Source organism: Populus nigra, chromosome 18, assembly GCF_951802175.1.
Source record: "Populus nigra chromosome 18, ddPopNigr1.1, whole genome shotgun sequence".
Lineage (NCBI taxonomy): Eukaryota > Viridiplantae > Streptophyta > Magnoliopsida > Malpighiales > Salicaceae > Populus > Populus nigra.
The window spans coordinates 13275387-13293675 of record NC_084869.1 but is presented as its reverse complement, the minus strand read 5'-3'; the positions used below and the strand labels follow the sequence as shown (position 1 = coordinate 13293675).

General features: G+C 31.9%; 1 protein-coding gene across 1 annotated transcript; it reads right to left on the bottom strand.

Moving 5' to 3' along the window:
• Positions 1-13096: 13096 nt before the first annotated feature.
• LOC133678620 (BAG family molecular chaperone regulator 1-like) lies at positions 13097-15478 on the bottom strand. The gene is made up of 4 exons (XM_062101001.1): positions 14634-15478; positions 14172-14428; positions 13931-14077; positions 13097-13826 (listed from the first exon to the last, which is right to left on the bottom strand). Exons 1-4 carry the CDS (start codon positions 14854-14856, stop codon positions 13386-13388), a joined length of 1068 nt encoding a protein of 355 aa, XP_061956985.1. The 5' UTR covers positions 14857-15478; the 3' UTR covers positions 13097-13385.
• Between the last annotated feature and the right edge of the window lie 2811 nt (positions 15479-18289).

Sequence of the window (18289 nt, the reverse complement as noted above, 5' to 3'; positions counted from 1 at the left end):
CGCTTGATAAACATTTTCGTCATCAACGAACACCTTGCCACGTCTTAATCGTGGGATTAGGAATAATAATTAATCGAGAGTTTTTTTTAACAAATAATTAACCAATAACTTTTCGCATTCACGAGGGAGATTTCATCAGAATCTTCGAAGCACTTAGTCACACAAAAACAAAGTAATAGTCAGCAGACATGATTCCAATATTGCTCAATGCACTCAACACTTTGTTTTTATATTCTAAAAAACCTTCAAAATTCAAAGCAAAACTCGAATTAATTCACTACACCCACCCACATTCGGTCTAGCAGTAGGTTCCATATTTGCTCACGGGCCGAAGTTGTGTACTTTCGGGGCGCCATGCTTGGCTTCTTTACTTGAACATTGTGCCTAGTGCAGTGCTTAAAGTCTAATTGCAAGATGATTGCCTGACCGAAAGTTTCATCATCATTTGTTTGCTTTGAAATTCAAAATTTTCAAAGTAAAGTACAACGTGATTTTGAAACAGAAAGCATAAAGTTGCCGGAGATAAATCCAAATTTAACTGGTAGAAAAAATCCTTAAATGTCAGAGAAAAAAAAAACCCATGATCTTGTACAATCTTCTTATGCCAAACTGTATATAGGCTCGTCATTAAGACAGAGCTCAGTATTATAGGTTTAGCCTAGAAGAAAAGTTTAGTTTTCATAGGCTTCAGAAGAGCTTACTATTATAGGCTCAATTTAGAGAAATAGCACAGCCCCTGCAACCTCATCGTGGGAATGAGTACAGTTAATTATAAATATTTCATGAATTTTTAAAAAAATTTATTTTTATTTTTTATTTTTTTATATATATATATATATATATAGTTTATCTTTCTAAAATATCATTATATTTTCTCTCTCTGTAAAAATATTTACTTAAGCATACGAAAGTCCTTACATCTAAAAAAAAAAACCTTTTGCAAATGCTAACTATCAGCCACCTTAGCTTGCTGAACACCAAGCACCAGCTACTTTGACTAGAAAGAATAGATCAGATTGTTAAAACTAAAAGATAAACTAATTATCCAACACATAAAACTTGTTCCTAAATTACTTGAAATTTTTTAGACATCATCATTAGCATCGTCTATGGGAAACTGAAAAACATCCACCAATTTCTTTCTAAAACTTGTTTTTGATATTTCTAAGTCATTTCATAGCAGACAACCAAGAAACACCTGGGCTAGGATGCGTGACGAATCTACTCGTTACTGTAGACATTTCTACCCAGCAAGACCTTCAACAACTCATCAACCAAGTGCAAGTTCTTACTCAAGTCGTGCTGTCAACCTGGGGTGAAGTCAAATCTTGTCACCCCAGCAAGTCTTGGCACATGTGTTAACACACTTGATCCCAGCACTATCATTATCAGTCGCTCTCGATGCTCGTAGATAATTACACTACACAGAGGAGCTAGGCAAAATGATCTCCATGAGAGTATTTTATATCCACACTCAAGTCCCTTCAAGGGCCGCTCACTCCATTACGATACCCATGCACATAGTCGGTATTCTAGACACACTTCTTTTGGCTATTGCAAGATTGAACTATTGTGATACTCGGGGTTTTTAAGGCCTAACATATCATCTCAGGGTGCACTATCCTTGATAGGCAGTAAATTTATTTTTAAAATAAAATAATTGTATCTCTAACATACATTTCCTATATGCAGATCTCTAATGAGGCTTCTAAGCCTCATGAACTTTCTAATGGACTGACCATGGATCTTTCCAGTGTAATGACACCACTCTTCAATGGATAGACATATTCTTCTTAATGCAATAACATCACTCTTCAATGAATGGACTTGGTCTCTCTAGTGCAATATCACCACTCTCTCAGGGATTGACTGAGGGTCTTTATAGTGCAATAGCATCACTCTCCAAGGGACCAATACAATAGCACCACTCTCTAAGGAATGGACCAAGGGCCTTCTTATTACAATAACACCACCCTCTAGGAGTTTCCCTCATCCTTTTAGAAATTCTTATAAGTATAGACTCACTTATAGAGGTCCCCCAATCACTTAAAAGTTTTCTAAGTATAGACTCACCCTCCTTGAGTTCTCCTAATCACATAGAAATTTTTCTAAGTATAAGCTCACCCTTCATGGATTCTCTTCGGCCTCTTAGAAATTCTTCAGTATGAGCTTCTCCTCTAAGGGTCCTATCAGCCTACTTAGAAATCTTTCTATGAATAGACTTCTTCTTTATAGGTCTCCCCTAGCTTATTAGAAAAAAAAAATATAAGTATAGATTCTTCTATGGTTTCACTTTACCCTCCTATAAAATCTTGTAATTAGAGGTTCTTTCTTCATGGTTTCTCTTTATATACTTAAAAATTGTTTCAATCATGGTGCATACCCCTACATACAGGCTCTTTATTATATTACTCAGGGTCTCCTCTCAGTTTCTTATACAAGAAAATTCAACAAGCTTGTCATGATAATCAAGTAATTTTTATAAAGTCTTTGTGTTCCAATATCTCAAAGAATTGGAGGGGCTAGTGATAAATCCAAATTCAACGGTCCTAAAAAATCCCAAAAGCCTAAAAAACCTATGATCTCAAGCAACGTGTCTAGGCTCAACTACTCATATGCCCAGCCTAAGAGAGAGCCTAGCTTCCATGAGCTCGGCCTGTGGGAAAAGCCCAACATCATGAGCTCAACATATGAGAAGAGCTCAATATCATAGGCTCAGCCTAAAGGAAAAACCCTGCCTTCATGGGCTAAACTTTGAGGAAAAGGCCAACTTCATAGGCTAAGTTTAAGGGAAAAACTCTACCCTGTAAGCTCAGCCTAAGGGAAAAGCACAACATCATGGGCTCAACATAATGGAAAAGCTCAGCCCCATGGACTAAGCCCAGGGAAAGAGCTCAACCTCTTTGACTCAGCCTTAATGAAGAACCCAACTTACTGAGCCAATACATTTTGGATCATACTCTCCTTATATCCCTAGGTGTATAAAAAATATCTTAAAAGCCTATCATATTTTCATCTCATTAATATTTGTGTAAGAGATATTTATCCTTCATTAATGCATATGTGAGATATTCATCCCTCATTAATGATATCAAGGCAAAAAAAAACTCTTTAGCCCCTCTACTACACAAAAGAACAAGATTCATGGGCTATAAATACCTTATGAATCCTTAAAGCTCGAGGTTTACAATCTTTTTTCTTTACTGCATATATATTTTCAGAGGTTATCTCTCTATAATACCATTGCACTTTCTCTCCCTTCAAAGGTATTTACTTAAACATCTAAGAGTCTCCATATCTATCATATATGACATTTTGCAAATACCAATTACCAGTCACCATGGTTCACCAGACACTAAGCATCAACTACCAGCTACCTCAACTAAAAAGAATGGATTAGATTACTAGAACTAAGAGTTTAACTGATTATCTAACACATAAGTCTTATTTCTAAACTACCTAGATTTTTTAGTACATCATTAACTAGTGGTTCATCTTAAATTTAAGAGATGTGAGCTTTGTTTGATATGTGGAAAAAATAAAGATAGTTAAGGTGTAAAATTTCTAATGCCAACATAGATGATTTACTTTGTTTGAGTTAGGGAGACAAATTTAACCATGTTATGCTAATGTTGACTCATCATTGAAGTCGTACCCAAAATTATCATTCTATCCTAGTCTATTAAGAGGCTCATCATGTTTTCTAATGTTGAAGTTGGTTGTATTTTTAATGTTAGGTTTTTTTTAATATTTAGGTATAAGAACAAAAAAAAAAACACAATAACAAAATAAAAGGGTTGTAACAAATTTCAAGAATAAAACAAGGTTAAGGTAAAATTGCTTTGCGTACCACCGGCTACTATATATATAGTAGCCGGTGGTACCCAAAGCAATTTTATAGCGATTGTGTGTGTGTTTCTTATTATGACATGGATCTATACAATGACAATGATTAGTGTTTTTCAAAGTTATTAAATCAGATCTGTCTCATGACCTCGTCCAAGGTCTTGGTTATAAGTTGGGAGGATTGACTCGGGTTAACCTAAGTTAATCCAAAACGTATTGCTTCAAGATAATAATAATAAAAAAAGTCAAAACCTTTTTGTTTTGAAAAAATAGTCAAACCAGGTTTTGACTTTGTTGATTAGAGATGATTGGATTAACTCTTATTTAATTTCTTTAATCCCAGATCGAGCAAAGTCCTAAATCGACCAGGTTATGGGTTGATTTGCCAAACGTGATCGAATTTAATGATATTTTCTATTCTGGTATGTGCCTCTACAATGACTTTATTTCTGAATAGTGGGAAATGTGGGTTTAATTTTGCTGATAGAGAACATGACTTGATGAGATGTAAAATTTTCTTGAATTTTATGAACCACTATAAGTGGCTTGTTTTTTAATTGAGTTGGAAAAATAAATTTAATTTTACTATACTAAAATTAACTGAAGGATACATTATTGTTAACAAAATTAAAAAAAACAATTTATCAGAATTCATTGGTTTGCACATTACTGATAGTACACCAAAAAATTAGGTTTTTTCTATATATATATATATATATAAATCTTGGCCCAAATGGTTGGAAACTTTCCAGCCAAGCCTAGTGGTGCCCCGATCCGACCAATTCTACTCGACATGCTCTTCTATGTATTTTTTTTGGTTTTCATGAGCTGCCCACCCAACCTTTTCATATGATTTTTCTATGCATATACATGGTTTTTTATATGTAGAGCTGATACCTTTTTCTATGACAATAGTAAACCATCACCAATATTTTTCACTAATAGCATTCATAACACATCAACCAAGAGCCATCATGGCTACCAAACCAATTTTTTCAACATTGATACGATCACTTCTCGATGAAAAAATTATAAAACCTGAATACACTCAGTCACCCATGCAAGAGGCTATTCTAGCCAGCCATAACATTGTCATGAATACAACTGAAGAGCAATTTTTATCAAGAAAAGCCATGAGAGCCAGACAAAACTATTGAAATCCAGGTCAGATACACACCTTCTAATCCTCATTTTATTTTTTCTCTTCCTATATATTTTTTCCTTTACATGCATGCACTGACTTAAATATTAAAAAGTTCTCCATTCCTTACAAGGTTTATTTTTTCAGGACTCATCAACCCAATCAATGAAAAATTTAATTTATGTGAGAAGCTTTTTCACGACTCATCCATCACCTTTTCCAATATCAAGTAATTACAAAGGTTATTTTTGCTTTTTATTTTCATTTTTTTATTAATTTATAAATAAAACATTCAGTAATTTATTATTTCTTATGATCTTATCGTATCCCGTTCTCTTGAGGGGAAAAAAAAAAGTTAGAATAACAGTACTTTCCAAAAGTTTCAAGAAAGAAAAGAAAAGAGGGAGCTCACTCAAAGGCTGAAGATGAATTGAAATTGAACACAATCAATCTTGTCTCACAAAGGGGAATATGCTTATCTTATCAATAGATTAAAAAATTAATAAAATTAAATGGATGATTATGAATCCATATTTCTGCTCACATTAGATTGCGTTGCTTCAAAAGCAAAAATCAATGCGCACCCCCTTTTTTTTTCTCAGACAAATTGAGTTAAGAAAAGGCCATTTTCATCGTAGTAAAACCGGACCAGTTGTTCTATGAAGAATAATCTAGCTAGCCTGGGAGATGAATAGAGAAGAGAGAGTCTATGCTTACGGAGACAATGGCAACAGCAGAGCTATCAGCGCCTTCGATAGAGAGTATATATTTTTTATATTTCTTGATTTCAGATAATAAAAATTTATTTTAAAATTTTTTAAAAAATATATTTATTTTATATTTATATCTCATCTTTCTAAGCAAATACATTTGTATATATATTTTTTTTTACTAGAATACTAACCAAACACATTAAGTACTACTGTGTGAAGTTAAAACTTTAATTTCTTATTATATTAAAAATTATAATAAATTTTTATACATCGATGCTCAGTTTTAGATAAGCTAACTATATGTCCACATCCCAATTAATGTTTCCCAAAAAAAACTAATCTTTTTTTATATGATATCTTTTGAAAACCAGGATTAAAATGATAATACAAATCAATTCCAAAAATTTATTTTAAGCCTTGAACTTCGAAACCCAAATTATGACTCCGAGATCTAGGCTCGGCCGTCCCACATGTGGGAGACAAACTTGATGACCCATAGGCCACGATTCTTAGTCAACTTTGTTGTTTTGTATGCATGGCTGTCTTTAATTAATTGCCATAAACGAAAGAAGAAGAGAAAAATGCACATACTACAGATCATACATGGATGGTTGCTTCTTTACCTTAACTTTTCCATGGGGTGATACAAATTAGAGAGGAGGAGGAGGAGGAGGAGGCTACATTTATCTATGTTATTCAAATTATGCTATTGATGCTCTTCCAGACCAGACATGGTTTAAAACACGACATTACAGTGTGACAAACATGTATCATGAAGAACAAAAAATTTACTTATGTAGGCATGAAAATTGGATTTTGTGCTAAACAATGTTTGTGGAAATTAATATAATCTTCCAATACCTGAAAAATAGTGATTTGATGAGACTTAGAGCTTAATTAATTAGATCATGGAATAATTTTTCTAGCCTAACATGGTTAACTCTCTTAGTGTATCCAGTTAAAGAATCTTAATTAAACACCTCCTTTGAGAAAGACTTTAAATCAAATAATTCTGTAGATCATCCCCATGATCCCACACAATCTAAGCGCGTCCACTCTCACCCACATGAAAACAAAAAGAAAGACAAATCTTTTCAAATAATACATCAACATTAAATAATATTGTAAATCAATCATTTTCAATTACTCGGAGAATTGAAATGCCTTGCTTCCCGTTCATGCATCACCTGTTTTTCCTGAAAACTATGGGCTGCTGTGCCTATAAATATTGATCCTGTGTTGTTCATTGTCCACATATTCGAACCACAAATTAGGTGCCGAAGCTCATGTTTTCTTTAGCCGTACTCACTGCGTGTAAAGGCAAGTGTCTTGATGCATCATCCACAATAACAAATAATAAGATTGCATAGACCGACCAATGTTTGGTGGTTTTGATTGTAAATTTTTTAAAAAATAAAAGAACGGTTTGAATCAATTCGAAAAAATCCATTATAAATTAAAGGCCTATTAAAGCGTACCTGAAGGTATGTTAATTCAAATTAACTTATTTGATTCCAACAAATTTAGAAATAAATCAAACCAAATCAATTGGTTTATTTAGATTTAATATTTTTAAAAAACAATTTGTTTGGTTTAATTTTTTTATCCAAACAAAGTGTCTGGACCGACACTCCCCCTAGCTATAATTAGAATTCACTATTTCTTAGTGCTTTCACATACAAGGATGTTTAGATGTTCATCATTAGAAAATAATATAAATCATATTTTAGAATCTTATCCAACAATTTAAGCTATTGGGTTAAGATGATTCTTTGACATGATATCAGAGCCTTAATGACCAAGTGATCACGAGTTTGAATCTCATCATCCTTATTTATTTGATAAAAATTAAACACAAGATAATGTAGGTCTTAAGAAGTTTTAAGTCCAAAGAGCTTTCACTTTAGAGGATATATTAGAGAATAATATAAATCATATATTGAAACCTTACCTAATATGTTAAATTATTAGATTGAGATAATTCTTTGACATTCATTGATTTTATTTATTAAGATTTTCCAAAGTATTTCACTTTATACACCTGATTTTGACGGGAATGATGCCCTAATGATAATTAATGGTGGAATAGAAGTTTGAACTAAATAGAACCTCCTAATTGTAAAGTCTTGAAGTGTAAACTCACCTAACCACCCAACATCCAACGGTCCATCAACTTTCATAGTAGTAACCTCTTCTACCTTTCCTTTTTGGTGAAATAAAGTATTAGTACATTAAGTCGTGAACCTAATCTCAAACTGCACTTTTTAGCCGAAGTTGGCTTCTAAAGTATTTATTGATAACATTATGATAATGATGGCAGTATACTACCATCTATCTTCTCTTATATGATGAAACCGTGTTGAAATTCCTCTCATAGCTTTGTTGAGCTGATGTTGAAGTCCACTATATGTGTCATAGCTTTGTTGAGCTGATGTCGAAGTCCACCATATATGTGTATGAGTAGTTTCATTTGACAGGAAAAGAGACGCAGAGACTGATAGCTATATATTACTATGCATTGGAGGTAAGAACTAAGCCCATTAAAGATCTTGTATGAGCTTGTATAAAAGCCTTGATAATTGTTTGAAGAAGTCCATTGGTAAGGCCAGCTACTTTACCAGGCCATTATCAGCCTTGATCGACAAAGAAAAGGGAGAAAAAATTCCTAGCTGGTTGTCACCACAGAAGGTGCTTCTTGTATGCATAATAACTTCGCTATAGATCGAATCTCAAGCTGCATTTTTTTCCCAAGTTGGTTGTTAAGCAAGTTAATTGCATAATTCTTTCTCACAGTTGAATATATGCAGTATGCAATGATATAGAAGCTCTGTTGAAGTTCTTTTTCTCACAGTTTTGTTAGGTCGGTGTTTGGAGCCCACTACCACTTCGCAATTATTCTGAAAGCTTTGCTGGATTGATGTTTAAAGCCCACTGCATGTATGAATAGTTTGATTTGCAAGGAAAAGAGAAATTGCCGACACTACTATGGACTAGAGGTACAAAGTTTGCCTTCCGAAAGATCTGCTAGATGTATACGTTGACCCGACCTAAAGCTTGGTTCATGGATTGAGTAGGTTGGCCCATTCAATTCAAAATTATGATTTCAAGATTCTTTTTAAAAAATTAAAATAATCTTATTTTATAAAAAATTAAACAGGATTTTGATTAGGTTACTGGTTAACATGCTGAGTCAATCGAGTTTGCCCATATTATCTTCTCCTCTGTTTAACTTGAAACCTAACATAGACTAAGTCCTGGAATAACCCATCAAGCGGAGCTTAGTTTAGTAACACTGCTAATGAGATATAATTCGTCCCCGCATAATTGTTAGCCCAACTTAATTTATTTTTAATTTTCTGGAAACAAGTATCATTGCTTTATTGATAATTTATGCTATCGAATAGTGTTTAAAATTAGTCAAACCCTAAATGGGTTGTGAAGAAAGAAAAGCAAAAGGGAGTCTTGAAGTGGGCTAAGTTAGTTTTACATGCTCACCAACGTACTTGACAGACCATTATATATGGGCCAGTGGATCGTGTTTTCCCGACCAAAGATACTTTGGGTTTAACCAGGCACCAACAAAGGTAGTCGGGAGGTTCCAACCATGTTGTCTATCAATTAAGCTAAAAGAGTGAGCCCCAAATGGTGGCCTTCACCCGACCCATTCTCGAGCCACCAATGGGGCCAGCTGAATTTTAAGGCAACAATCCACAATGGATTGGTCTTTGGAGCTGAAATGAAGAAGAAGGAAGGGAGAATGAAATTTTGTTGTAACTGATGGGGCCGGGTGTTGCTGTTTTCATTTGATTTTAGCCACACAAATAAATTTGGCTTTGCAATAACATAATAATAAAGCTTGAGATTGTGTTGATATAGGTTTCAAAATTCTATTTCTAGCACAATTTTGTTTTCTAATATAGTTTGTGATACGTTGGGAATCGAATAAAAAAAAGTTGAAAATTAAGAAAAACTTAAGTTGTAGAAAATTATTTAATATTGTTATTAAACTCGACTTAACATATCAAATTTTAAACTTCTCAACCTGACTCCTTGTCTAATCTCGGGTTTAAAATTAAATTATATAGAAGTTACTCCAATATGACCCAATCAACTTGACAGGTTTGAAGGCAACTGGGACGATTGGTAAAAAGCATGATTTGAGTTTTAAAAAAAATCTTAGATGATCTTTTCTTCAATATTGAAATGTCAATATATCAGATTGACTCAGATTTTGTTGTTTAACCCGTTAGATTTGTGATACGGGTAATGGACTCCATTGTGTTTAGTATTTTTGTTTTTTTAAACTATTTTTTACTTAATTATAAGATAACAAAAATATATACTCGTAAATTCGAGTATAAACTAGATGTTGAGATATTTGTTTGAAAACACAATATTCTCATAGAAAATAAGTCGAAACAATTTATGAATACAAATTTAAAATAAAAAAAGTATTAAAAAATAAAAATAACATAAATTAAAGAAATAAAAAAAGAGGGGAGAAATGTTAACAAGAAATGGGGGGAATATAATAAAAAAAAAGATCATCTCTTTCATTGTTCACATGAACAGTTAAAGAGATAAATTGAAACACCATCTCTTCTAGATATATTAAACAATATCCAAATTTATATCCACATCCAATTCTTCTTTTTTTTTTTTCATTTTTTCATGTGATTAGAGTGTTCAAGATCTATACTCATGTTCAAATATCTAACACTAGACACGATTATTATAACGCAATATCTGAAGGGTCATAGCAATATATATATATATATATATATATATATATATATATATATATATATATGGAAACGTGTGAACTCTGCAAGATACATGAAATAAGAAATTCACCATATTCTTTTGTAATTATTGAATATCCTTTTTTATCTTAATTTTTTAGTTTTTTTTATGTATTATATAACATATATGGGAATTTGAGAGGAAGAACAAGAGAAGATAAAAAAAAATTGTAAAATAGTTATTTGTTTTTAGTACTAAAAGGAAAATCTGAAAGATTTTGAAATCTATAAGAATTAATGCAGAAAAACTTAGAGTTGCGGTGGTAAAAGTAGAATATTGATAAATCATGAAAAAGCTATTTTTACCAATTTGTCAGAAAGGATTTGCCGACTTTCAGTAACAGTAGTTCTGCCAGACAGAAATCTACTATCTTGTTTTATTTTCATCACTGTCAAGCTTCATGTGGGTGGCATGACAATAATGTTATTCTGCTTTGTGTTTTATGCAGGAGTATTTTGTACTCTAGCATGAAAAAAAATACAGTGAAAAATATGTACTGAAAAAAATATGTAAGAAAATAATATAGTTTAAGTTTAAAGAGTGATACCTGTAATTTTTTTTTTTTTGTTTAACGTGGATGTCCGGGTTAGTTTGCGTACACCTCGACTATTCCCACGGGTCCTAAAGTTAACAACCATGTAACCCTCCACTAGCTATCATATGAACAGCCACAAGATTCGAACCTGAGACCACAAAGGATGATACCTGTAATTTGTAATTTACAAGTAGTAACTGTAATTTGCTATATTTTTTAAATTGTAAAATCTGATACAAACATGATTTAATAAGAAGAAATGAAAGACGAGGGATTAAAAAAAAAAAGAAAAATAGATTTTAAAAGTACACCAAAACTCTAATGATGACATCATATATATCGTTGAAAAGATTTCAACGAGATGAATCTAACGATACTAAAAAAAGTTATCAATGATGCTCGAAGTGGGCTACATGAGCGATTTAAAAGTAAGTGAACTTCGAAATTTTTAAACGACTCATGTGCTCATTTCTTTTATCTTTTGTGATTTTTTTTTGTGTCGTTAAACTCGTCTTGTTAATATCTTTCCAATGATATCAGTGATGTCATTATGAAAGTTTCTGTATGTCTCATGAGTATCTTTAATTTTAATTTTTTTTTATCTTCTCTCTTCATAAATTACAAGGAAAAGAGGGAAGAGAAGAAAAAAAATGATATTTTTAATAGTTCGTGGGAGATGAACAATGAGATGTTGAAACTTAGATGCCATTGAGCTTAAGTTTTGACATTTTATTTAAAGAATAATGATAAAGTTACGTTGTCACTAAGTTATATTGTCACTAAGTAATTAATAATTAATATATATATAAATATATATTATTTAAAAAACAATGAGATGTTTTTTGAAAAACTCCCTCGATGTAAAATTACTTTCCAAACGGACCCATGTGTTTGTATAATATTATTATAATTATTTATTTTTTATCCACCGACTAATTAAGATTTTGGTTATGCTTTGCTTAACTGACTCTTTTTTGGCTTTATCCATTGATGCAAGCTTTGATGAGCATCAGAAGATAGAGACACGACAACCTTTTCTAAATTTAGATCGTAACTTTTTCTCTCTTTCTTTCTGCTTCTAGTTTGATATCAAACCATTAAACTAATATTTGTTTAGAGTAATTCAAGTTCCAAATAGTAAAACTATTAATTTACTTAACACAGTCATAACTTTGATGATGGATTTGGTTCTTTAGAATAGGACGCAGAAAATGTAAAACAAACTATCAAATCATGAAAAAGATCGCAAATGCATCAGATTTTTACCCTTTGATTAGCGCTCTAACAATCTTAATTATGAAAGTTAAAGTTGTTTTGTGCTGAAGTTTCGCAGCAATCCTTTCCCTATTGAGACCTATAGAAAGTCTAGCGGTAGTATCCATTTGGAAAAGAATTTGGAGCCATTGTTTAGAATTTAAAAACTTTAAGCTTTTTGTTGATTTGGCAGCCTTTTGATCATCTTGTTGATTTGGCAGCCTTTTGATCATCCTCTTGAAGAAACAATTGGAAATCTTTGTACTTTACAAAGCCCCATGATCATTTTATGACTTGAATAATCGTAACATGTCAAGGATTGCAGGCAGGTGTCCAATTTCTTTCCCTGCACTCCATCTTCTCATACTGGTTGGTCCTAGCAGTTTCATGTTAGTAGTAGGTAATGGATAGCTAGCTATTCTATAGAGGAAGCAAAGTGAGGAAGGTTACTGAATTTGGAATAGGTTCCATGTGTAGAACAGATCATTCCCAAGACACACTCCTTTAAAATAGGTTAAACTAATCCTCTGTTATCATTTCCTTGTGCACTTTGCAAGGCTTGTCTTTGTATGATTGGAGGTTCGTTACTTGGATTTGCAAAAATCTTTCATGGCGACTCCCTTTTTGTCAGTTTGTAGCCCCTACAGGAAGCAAGGCATGAAGGGGTTAATTAATTTATCAGCAAGCATTATACTGTTCCATTTAGAGCAGCTGACAGTCCAAGACAATGATTTACAGCAGCGAGGGGGGAGAAAAGGGGTTTGTGAATTGTAACGTTCTTGAAATAGGGCAGTGATGCAAGTATACAGATCCCCCTTCATCTTGGAAGTGAAAAGGCCTGGAAACTGAGTAACCATACAGAATGGCAAATGAATGTGTACAACAGAATACAAGATAGAAGATATTAATAGCAATAATCAACTACCGTGCTAACCCCAATTATTTCCTGCTTGAACTGAATGTGAGACACAGACAGTAGGGGTTGCTGAAGAAATCTAAATACATTAAAGAATGGAGGAGATAGCAAACCAACTGGAGATAAATCCAAAACACATCCACACAATGAGAAAACAACAACTACGTGGAATAGAGTTTAGTTGAAGAAATCCCAAGGGAACTTCGGCTGAGGGGCTGAAGTTTTGGTCGCTGTGGAGGATGTAGATATTGAAGGGACCGGCTCTAAAGCTGGAGTAGAATCAAATGTTTCCCATTGCGTGGTTACAACAACTTCCCCTGATGCTGAATGCCTTGATGGCTGCTGTTGTTGATGGATCGATAAATGTTCGAATGGGTGCCGCTGTTCTTCTTCTTCGATTGGTATTAATGTGTGTCCATTGGTATACCTTGGTTGCCGCTTTTGAATTGAGGCTATTTTTTGTCCATTAGAATGTTTGTGTTGCTGCTGCATTGGCGCGTGGTGTCCATTACCAATAGGCATGGAGTCCTTGATTTCGTCGTCGGCGTTACCATTAGGCATGGAATTCTTGATCTTCAATATATCAAGAGTCTCAACATACTTTTGCACCCTTTGAACCTTGGAAAGTAAGAAAGTTCAGCACCACGAAAAAAATGTGTTTTATGCAGTAATCAATTACTGAAACCAATATCTACTTTGAATTCAAAATCAAAGTTAATTACCTGTATTTTCCTTTGCAATTTGACATCGCCATCAACCATAATTCCATCCAATTTCAACAATTGATTCATCAATAACTCGATCAAATTAAGCACACTTTTCTCTGCTACTTTCCCACCTTTGGTAATTACTGATTCAAAGGCTGAAACCTAACCAATTTGCAATGAAAAGATCAATATCCACTAAACAAGAACTACCACTACATTTTCTGATCAAGCTACAAGGCATAATTTCAAAGAATACCTGGCCGGCAAGCCGGTCAACTTCCAAGCTGATTTCTGATATGGATTTTGACGCCTTCTCCATCTTTGCATTCTTTCTCATCTCAAGAAACCTCTTCTCCTGACTAATCGGGTCCTCAACTAGCACCATTTTGGACCTGTCCTTAACTCCAGAAATATCAAGAAATGCTTTTGAATCCCTCTCTTTATCTTTGTAAATCAGCTTCTGATCTTGGTGATGCAATCCTGTGGGTGCTGACAACATTTTCTTCAACTCCCCTGCGTCCCAAAAGAACCAGAAAGAAACAAAAAAAAATCATCATTCAATCAATCTCTCTAACTACTGCAGACACCAAAATTCTGACCAACAACAGTTACAAAACCTAAATTCCCATCTGAAGTGTTACAAAAAGAACAAAAATTTAAGACTCTAAACAAGTCAAAAAAGGAAAATAACAAGGAAAAAGGAAGAAAGAAAACTTACCAAATGTAGCCTGTGAGCTAATATTGATTTCATGATAAGTTGACCCATATTTAACCTTGATTCTAATTGTCGGTGGAGGGATAGAGGTCCGATCAGAATCCGGGTCTCTCTTCTGTACTAACATTCCTCCTGGTCTAACCTCCAACTCACCACCACCACCGGCTGAGCCACCATTCATGTGTGACAGCCCAGTAGTTGCCTTAGCAGTCTTCATCTTCATCATTTTTTCTTCTACCTTTCTGTACCCGTCAACAAAAAATATGAAACTTTGAGACACAGAGAGAACACTAGCTAGATCTCTGAAAACAGTGAACCCTGACAATCTTTGCTAGAAACCAAAGCAACCCAATCGGGACAGAGGTTGCTAGACCTTGTTTCAGAAAGCTGTAACCCCAGCATTACACGAGGCCAATCCTAACAGCCACGCGTAGAGTTATAAAACACTAACTAAGCTTGTGTGTGGGTGTAATTTCTACTCCAATGGCGTCTCTCAAAAGACCCAAAAAAAAAAACAAGGGAGAAGAATCTTTAACAATTCTTGCAATTCAAGAAAATCAAGAATCTAAACAACAACCTTTGAAATCAAGAAAGCTAAATGCAACCCCTCCCGGTCAGATCTCTCTTCAACAAAAATGGAACCAGATATTTTCAAGAAACACTTCAAAAAATATTGAAACAAGCCAGAGAAAAATGAATTCAAGAAATGGGATTCTTTCCTTCTCTCTAGAGATTTCAAGAAGACAAAAATTAGACTACTACAAGCAAAGAAAATGGAAATAATGTAGAGAAAATTTATTAAAAAGAAATGAGTGGACAGCTAACTAGGCTGTTGTTGTGACCAGAGAAAGTGCATTTATATATAGAGAGAGAGAGAGAGAGAGAGAGACAGATTATAAATAAATATTAATCTATGTATTATTTGATGATTATAAAACTACAAAAAGCCGCCAAAGCTTACTGTTTATGGTTTAAAGGTAAAAATCTTATACAACATTTTGGCCCCATTTCTTTTTACCAAATTTTAGAAGGTTGGCGTGTTCTTATTCTGAATTCACTAATTAATTATATTATTTTCTTTAAATACATTGATTTTTTTAGTAATAGAGAGAATCTATAAATTGAAATGTAAGATTACTTGCATAATAATTTATTAAAAAAAACTTAAATTCGATTCATAATAAAGATTCATTGAATGTTTAAATTAATTAAGTGATTTGCTTAAAAAGTTATTAGTAAAAAAATATAATTCCAAAATTTTATAATTAAAAAAAAAAAACTATATACGAAAAGGGTAATGTCAAGAAACACGATGATAAAGTTAAGATTTAATGGGTTTTTTCCTTTAAAGCACACGTTTTTTAGTGGTATTAAGTACAATTAATTATACGACAGGATCTCAAAATTTATGAGGATTTAGGTTTATCTGTTTCTTTTTATATTTTAAAAAATTAAAAAAATTTATTTTTTTATTTTAAATTAATATTTTTTAATTGTTTTCAGATCATTTTGATGTATTGGTGTTAAAAATTATTTAAAAAAAATATTATTTTAATACATTTAAAAAAAAACACTTTAAAAAATAACAATAACCACACTTTCAGACATAAAATTTCAGTTATTGAGCGGATTTATCATTATTTATATAAGGTTTTTGAAGAAAATAAAATAAAATTATTTTTAAAAAAAATATAATTATTTTTATAACCTAGCCCTGACAAAGCTTCAAGTCAGCAAGGTATTAGGTTGGCCTAATATCTCAGTGAATATCAAATAAAACTATATGTAAAGAAGATAAAACTAAAAAATCAAGTTCTTATCTATTTTTATAATAACTATAAACCATAATTAATTTTTAAAGATTCTATATAAATGAATAATCATGGGATAAAAATGACAACAATCATTACATGTAATTTTAAAAATAAATTGCATTATTAATTGTCTGTAATGATCAATGTTTTTATTGTATTCACATGCTATTACATTTTATTATTAAAAAAATAAATTGCATTATTATAAATATTACATTTTATTATTAAAAAAAATTGTCTAGATAACTCCGCTTAGGGGTAATTAGAAAAGTAGTTCAAAAGGATATTGTCAGAAGCACCTTTAAACCACCATGCCTATATTCACACAAGACAGAAGAAAAAAAAATCATTGTTATTTATTTATTAAATAAAAAATTATTTATTAATTGCTTCTATTAGACAGGGTTCGATATTATTATTAGAACCGGTGACGTTTCACTGTTGCATAAATCATAGGTGTGGGAGTTAACACAGAGGGAAGAATAGATTTAAGAGTAATTAATTAGAGGTTTTTTATATATATAATTGGGTTATGTAAATTTAAAAAAAATTAATAATATTTTGAGAAATTCTTATGAAGATAACCAGATTAAACGATCATTGGTTTTCACATGACCAATATAATCATGATTTAGAATAATTAATTAAAGATAAAATATTTAGATCAATAAAACACCAATATATATCTTATGCTTAAAATCAAGGAAACTAATCACAACTCAAAAAATAAAGCACGTACTCATGAATTTACCCATGAATGTCAAAATGTAGCTCAATATTTAAAAAATGTTTATGTATCAAGCACGATGTAATGCTCATTAATTAAGAAGGTAATTAAGAATAATTATCTTTTCATAAGTCATTGCTTGTAGTGATTCTTCTGTGGTCCCTGGCTCAATTAATAGAGTTTGAAATCAGTTGGGTTAACCGACTGGGGGCTTTTATTATATAAAAGAATCTAGAAATGCGACGACAAAAGCAATTCTTGAAACGCCGTCGTTTTTTATCCATCCATCCATCCAGACGTCATTTACTATTGTTCCTATTCTTTTATTGTACAAGTGAGAAGACTGTGGTGCAAAGAATCAATTCTAGGATGAAATATTTTTTTTAAGGTAAAAAAGTTATTCAAGTTAACATTTTTTTTAAAAAAAATAATCATAAATTTAAAATTTGATGTATATTATATGCTATTATTTTTAAACATTGAAATGGTAATATATTATTAAAAAAAATCATATTATTCATATGAAAAATTTTAAAAAGAATCAACTCAAATGGATGACGTTGGTTTTTTTTAATAAAATAAATGAATGATGCCTTAGTCTAGAAGCCCAAGCCTTTATATCTATTTTTTTAAAAAAAAAATTGAAGTTTACTATGTGAGTGTTTTTTTTTTAAAAAAATAAATAGTTAACATATATTTCACCAATACTTCATGAATTAGTAAATCGAGGTAAAAGATTTAGACTCTAAAATCCGAAAAAAAAAATCTAAAAAAAAATTCCAATGTCTTTATTTCTAGCCAAAAACCATCCTCTAATTAGTCTTAAAATTTAAAATAAAAAAAATATAAATTTTGATCTATTTTTGTCATGATTTAAATGTTCAGATCACCTCTATTAAATTTTTAATTTCAAGACAAACTTATTAATATTAAAATAGATTTTTTTATGGTAAGAATATGACCAACCAACATTTAATAAATTATATCAATGCATTAAAAGAAATTTAATAGTTTTTTCTAAATATTAAGTCCAAATTTTGAACCTAAAAACTCAAACAAAATAACATACTCTTAATGATAAAATCAATCCCTTAAATCAAACTTAATTTAAAAAGAAA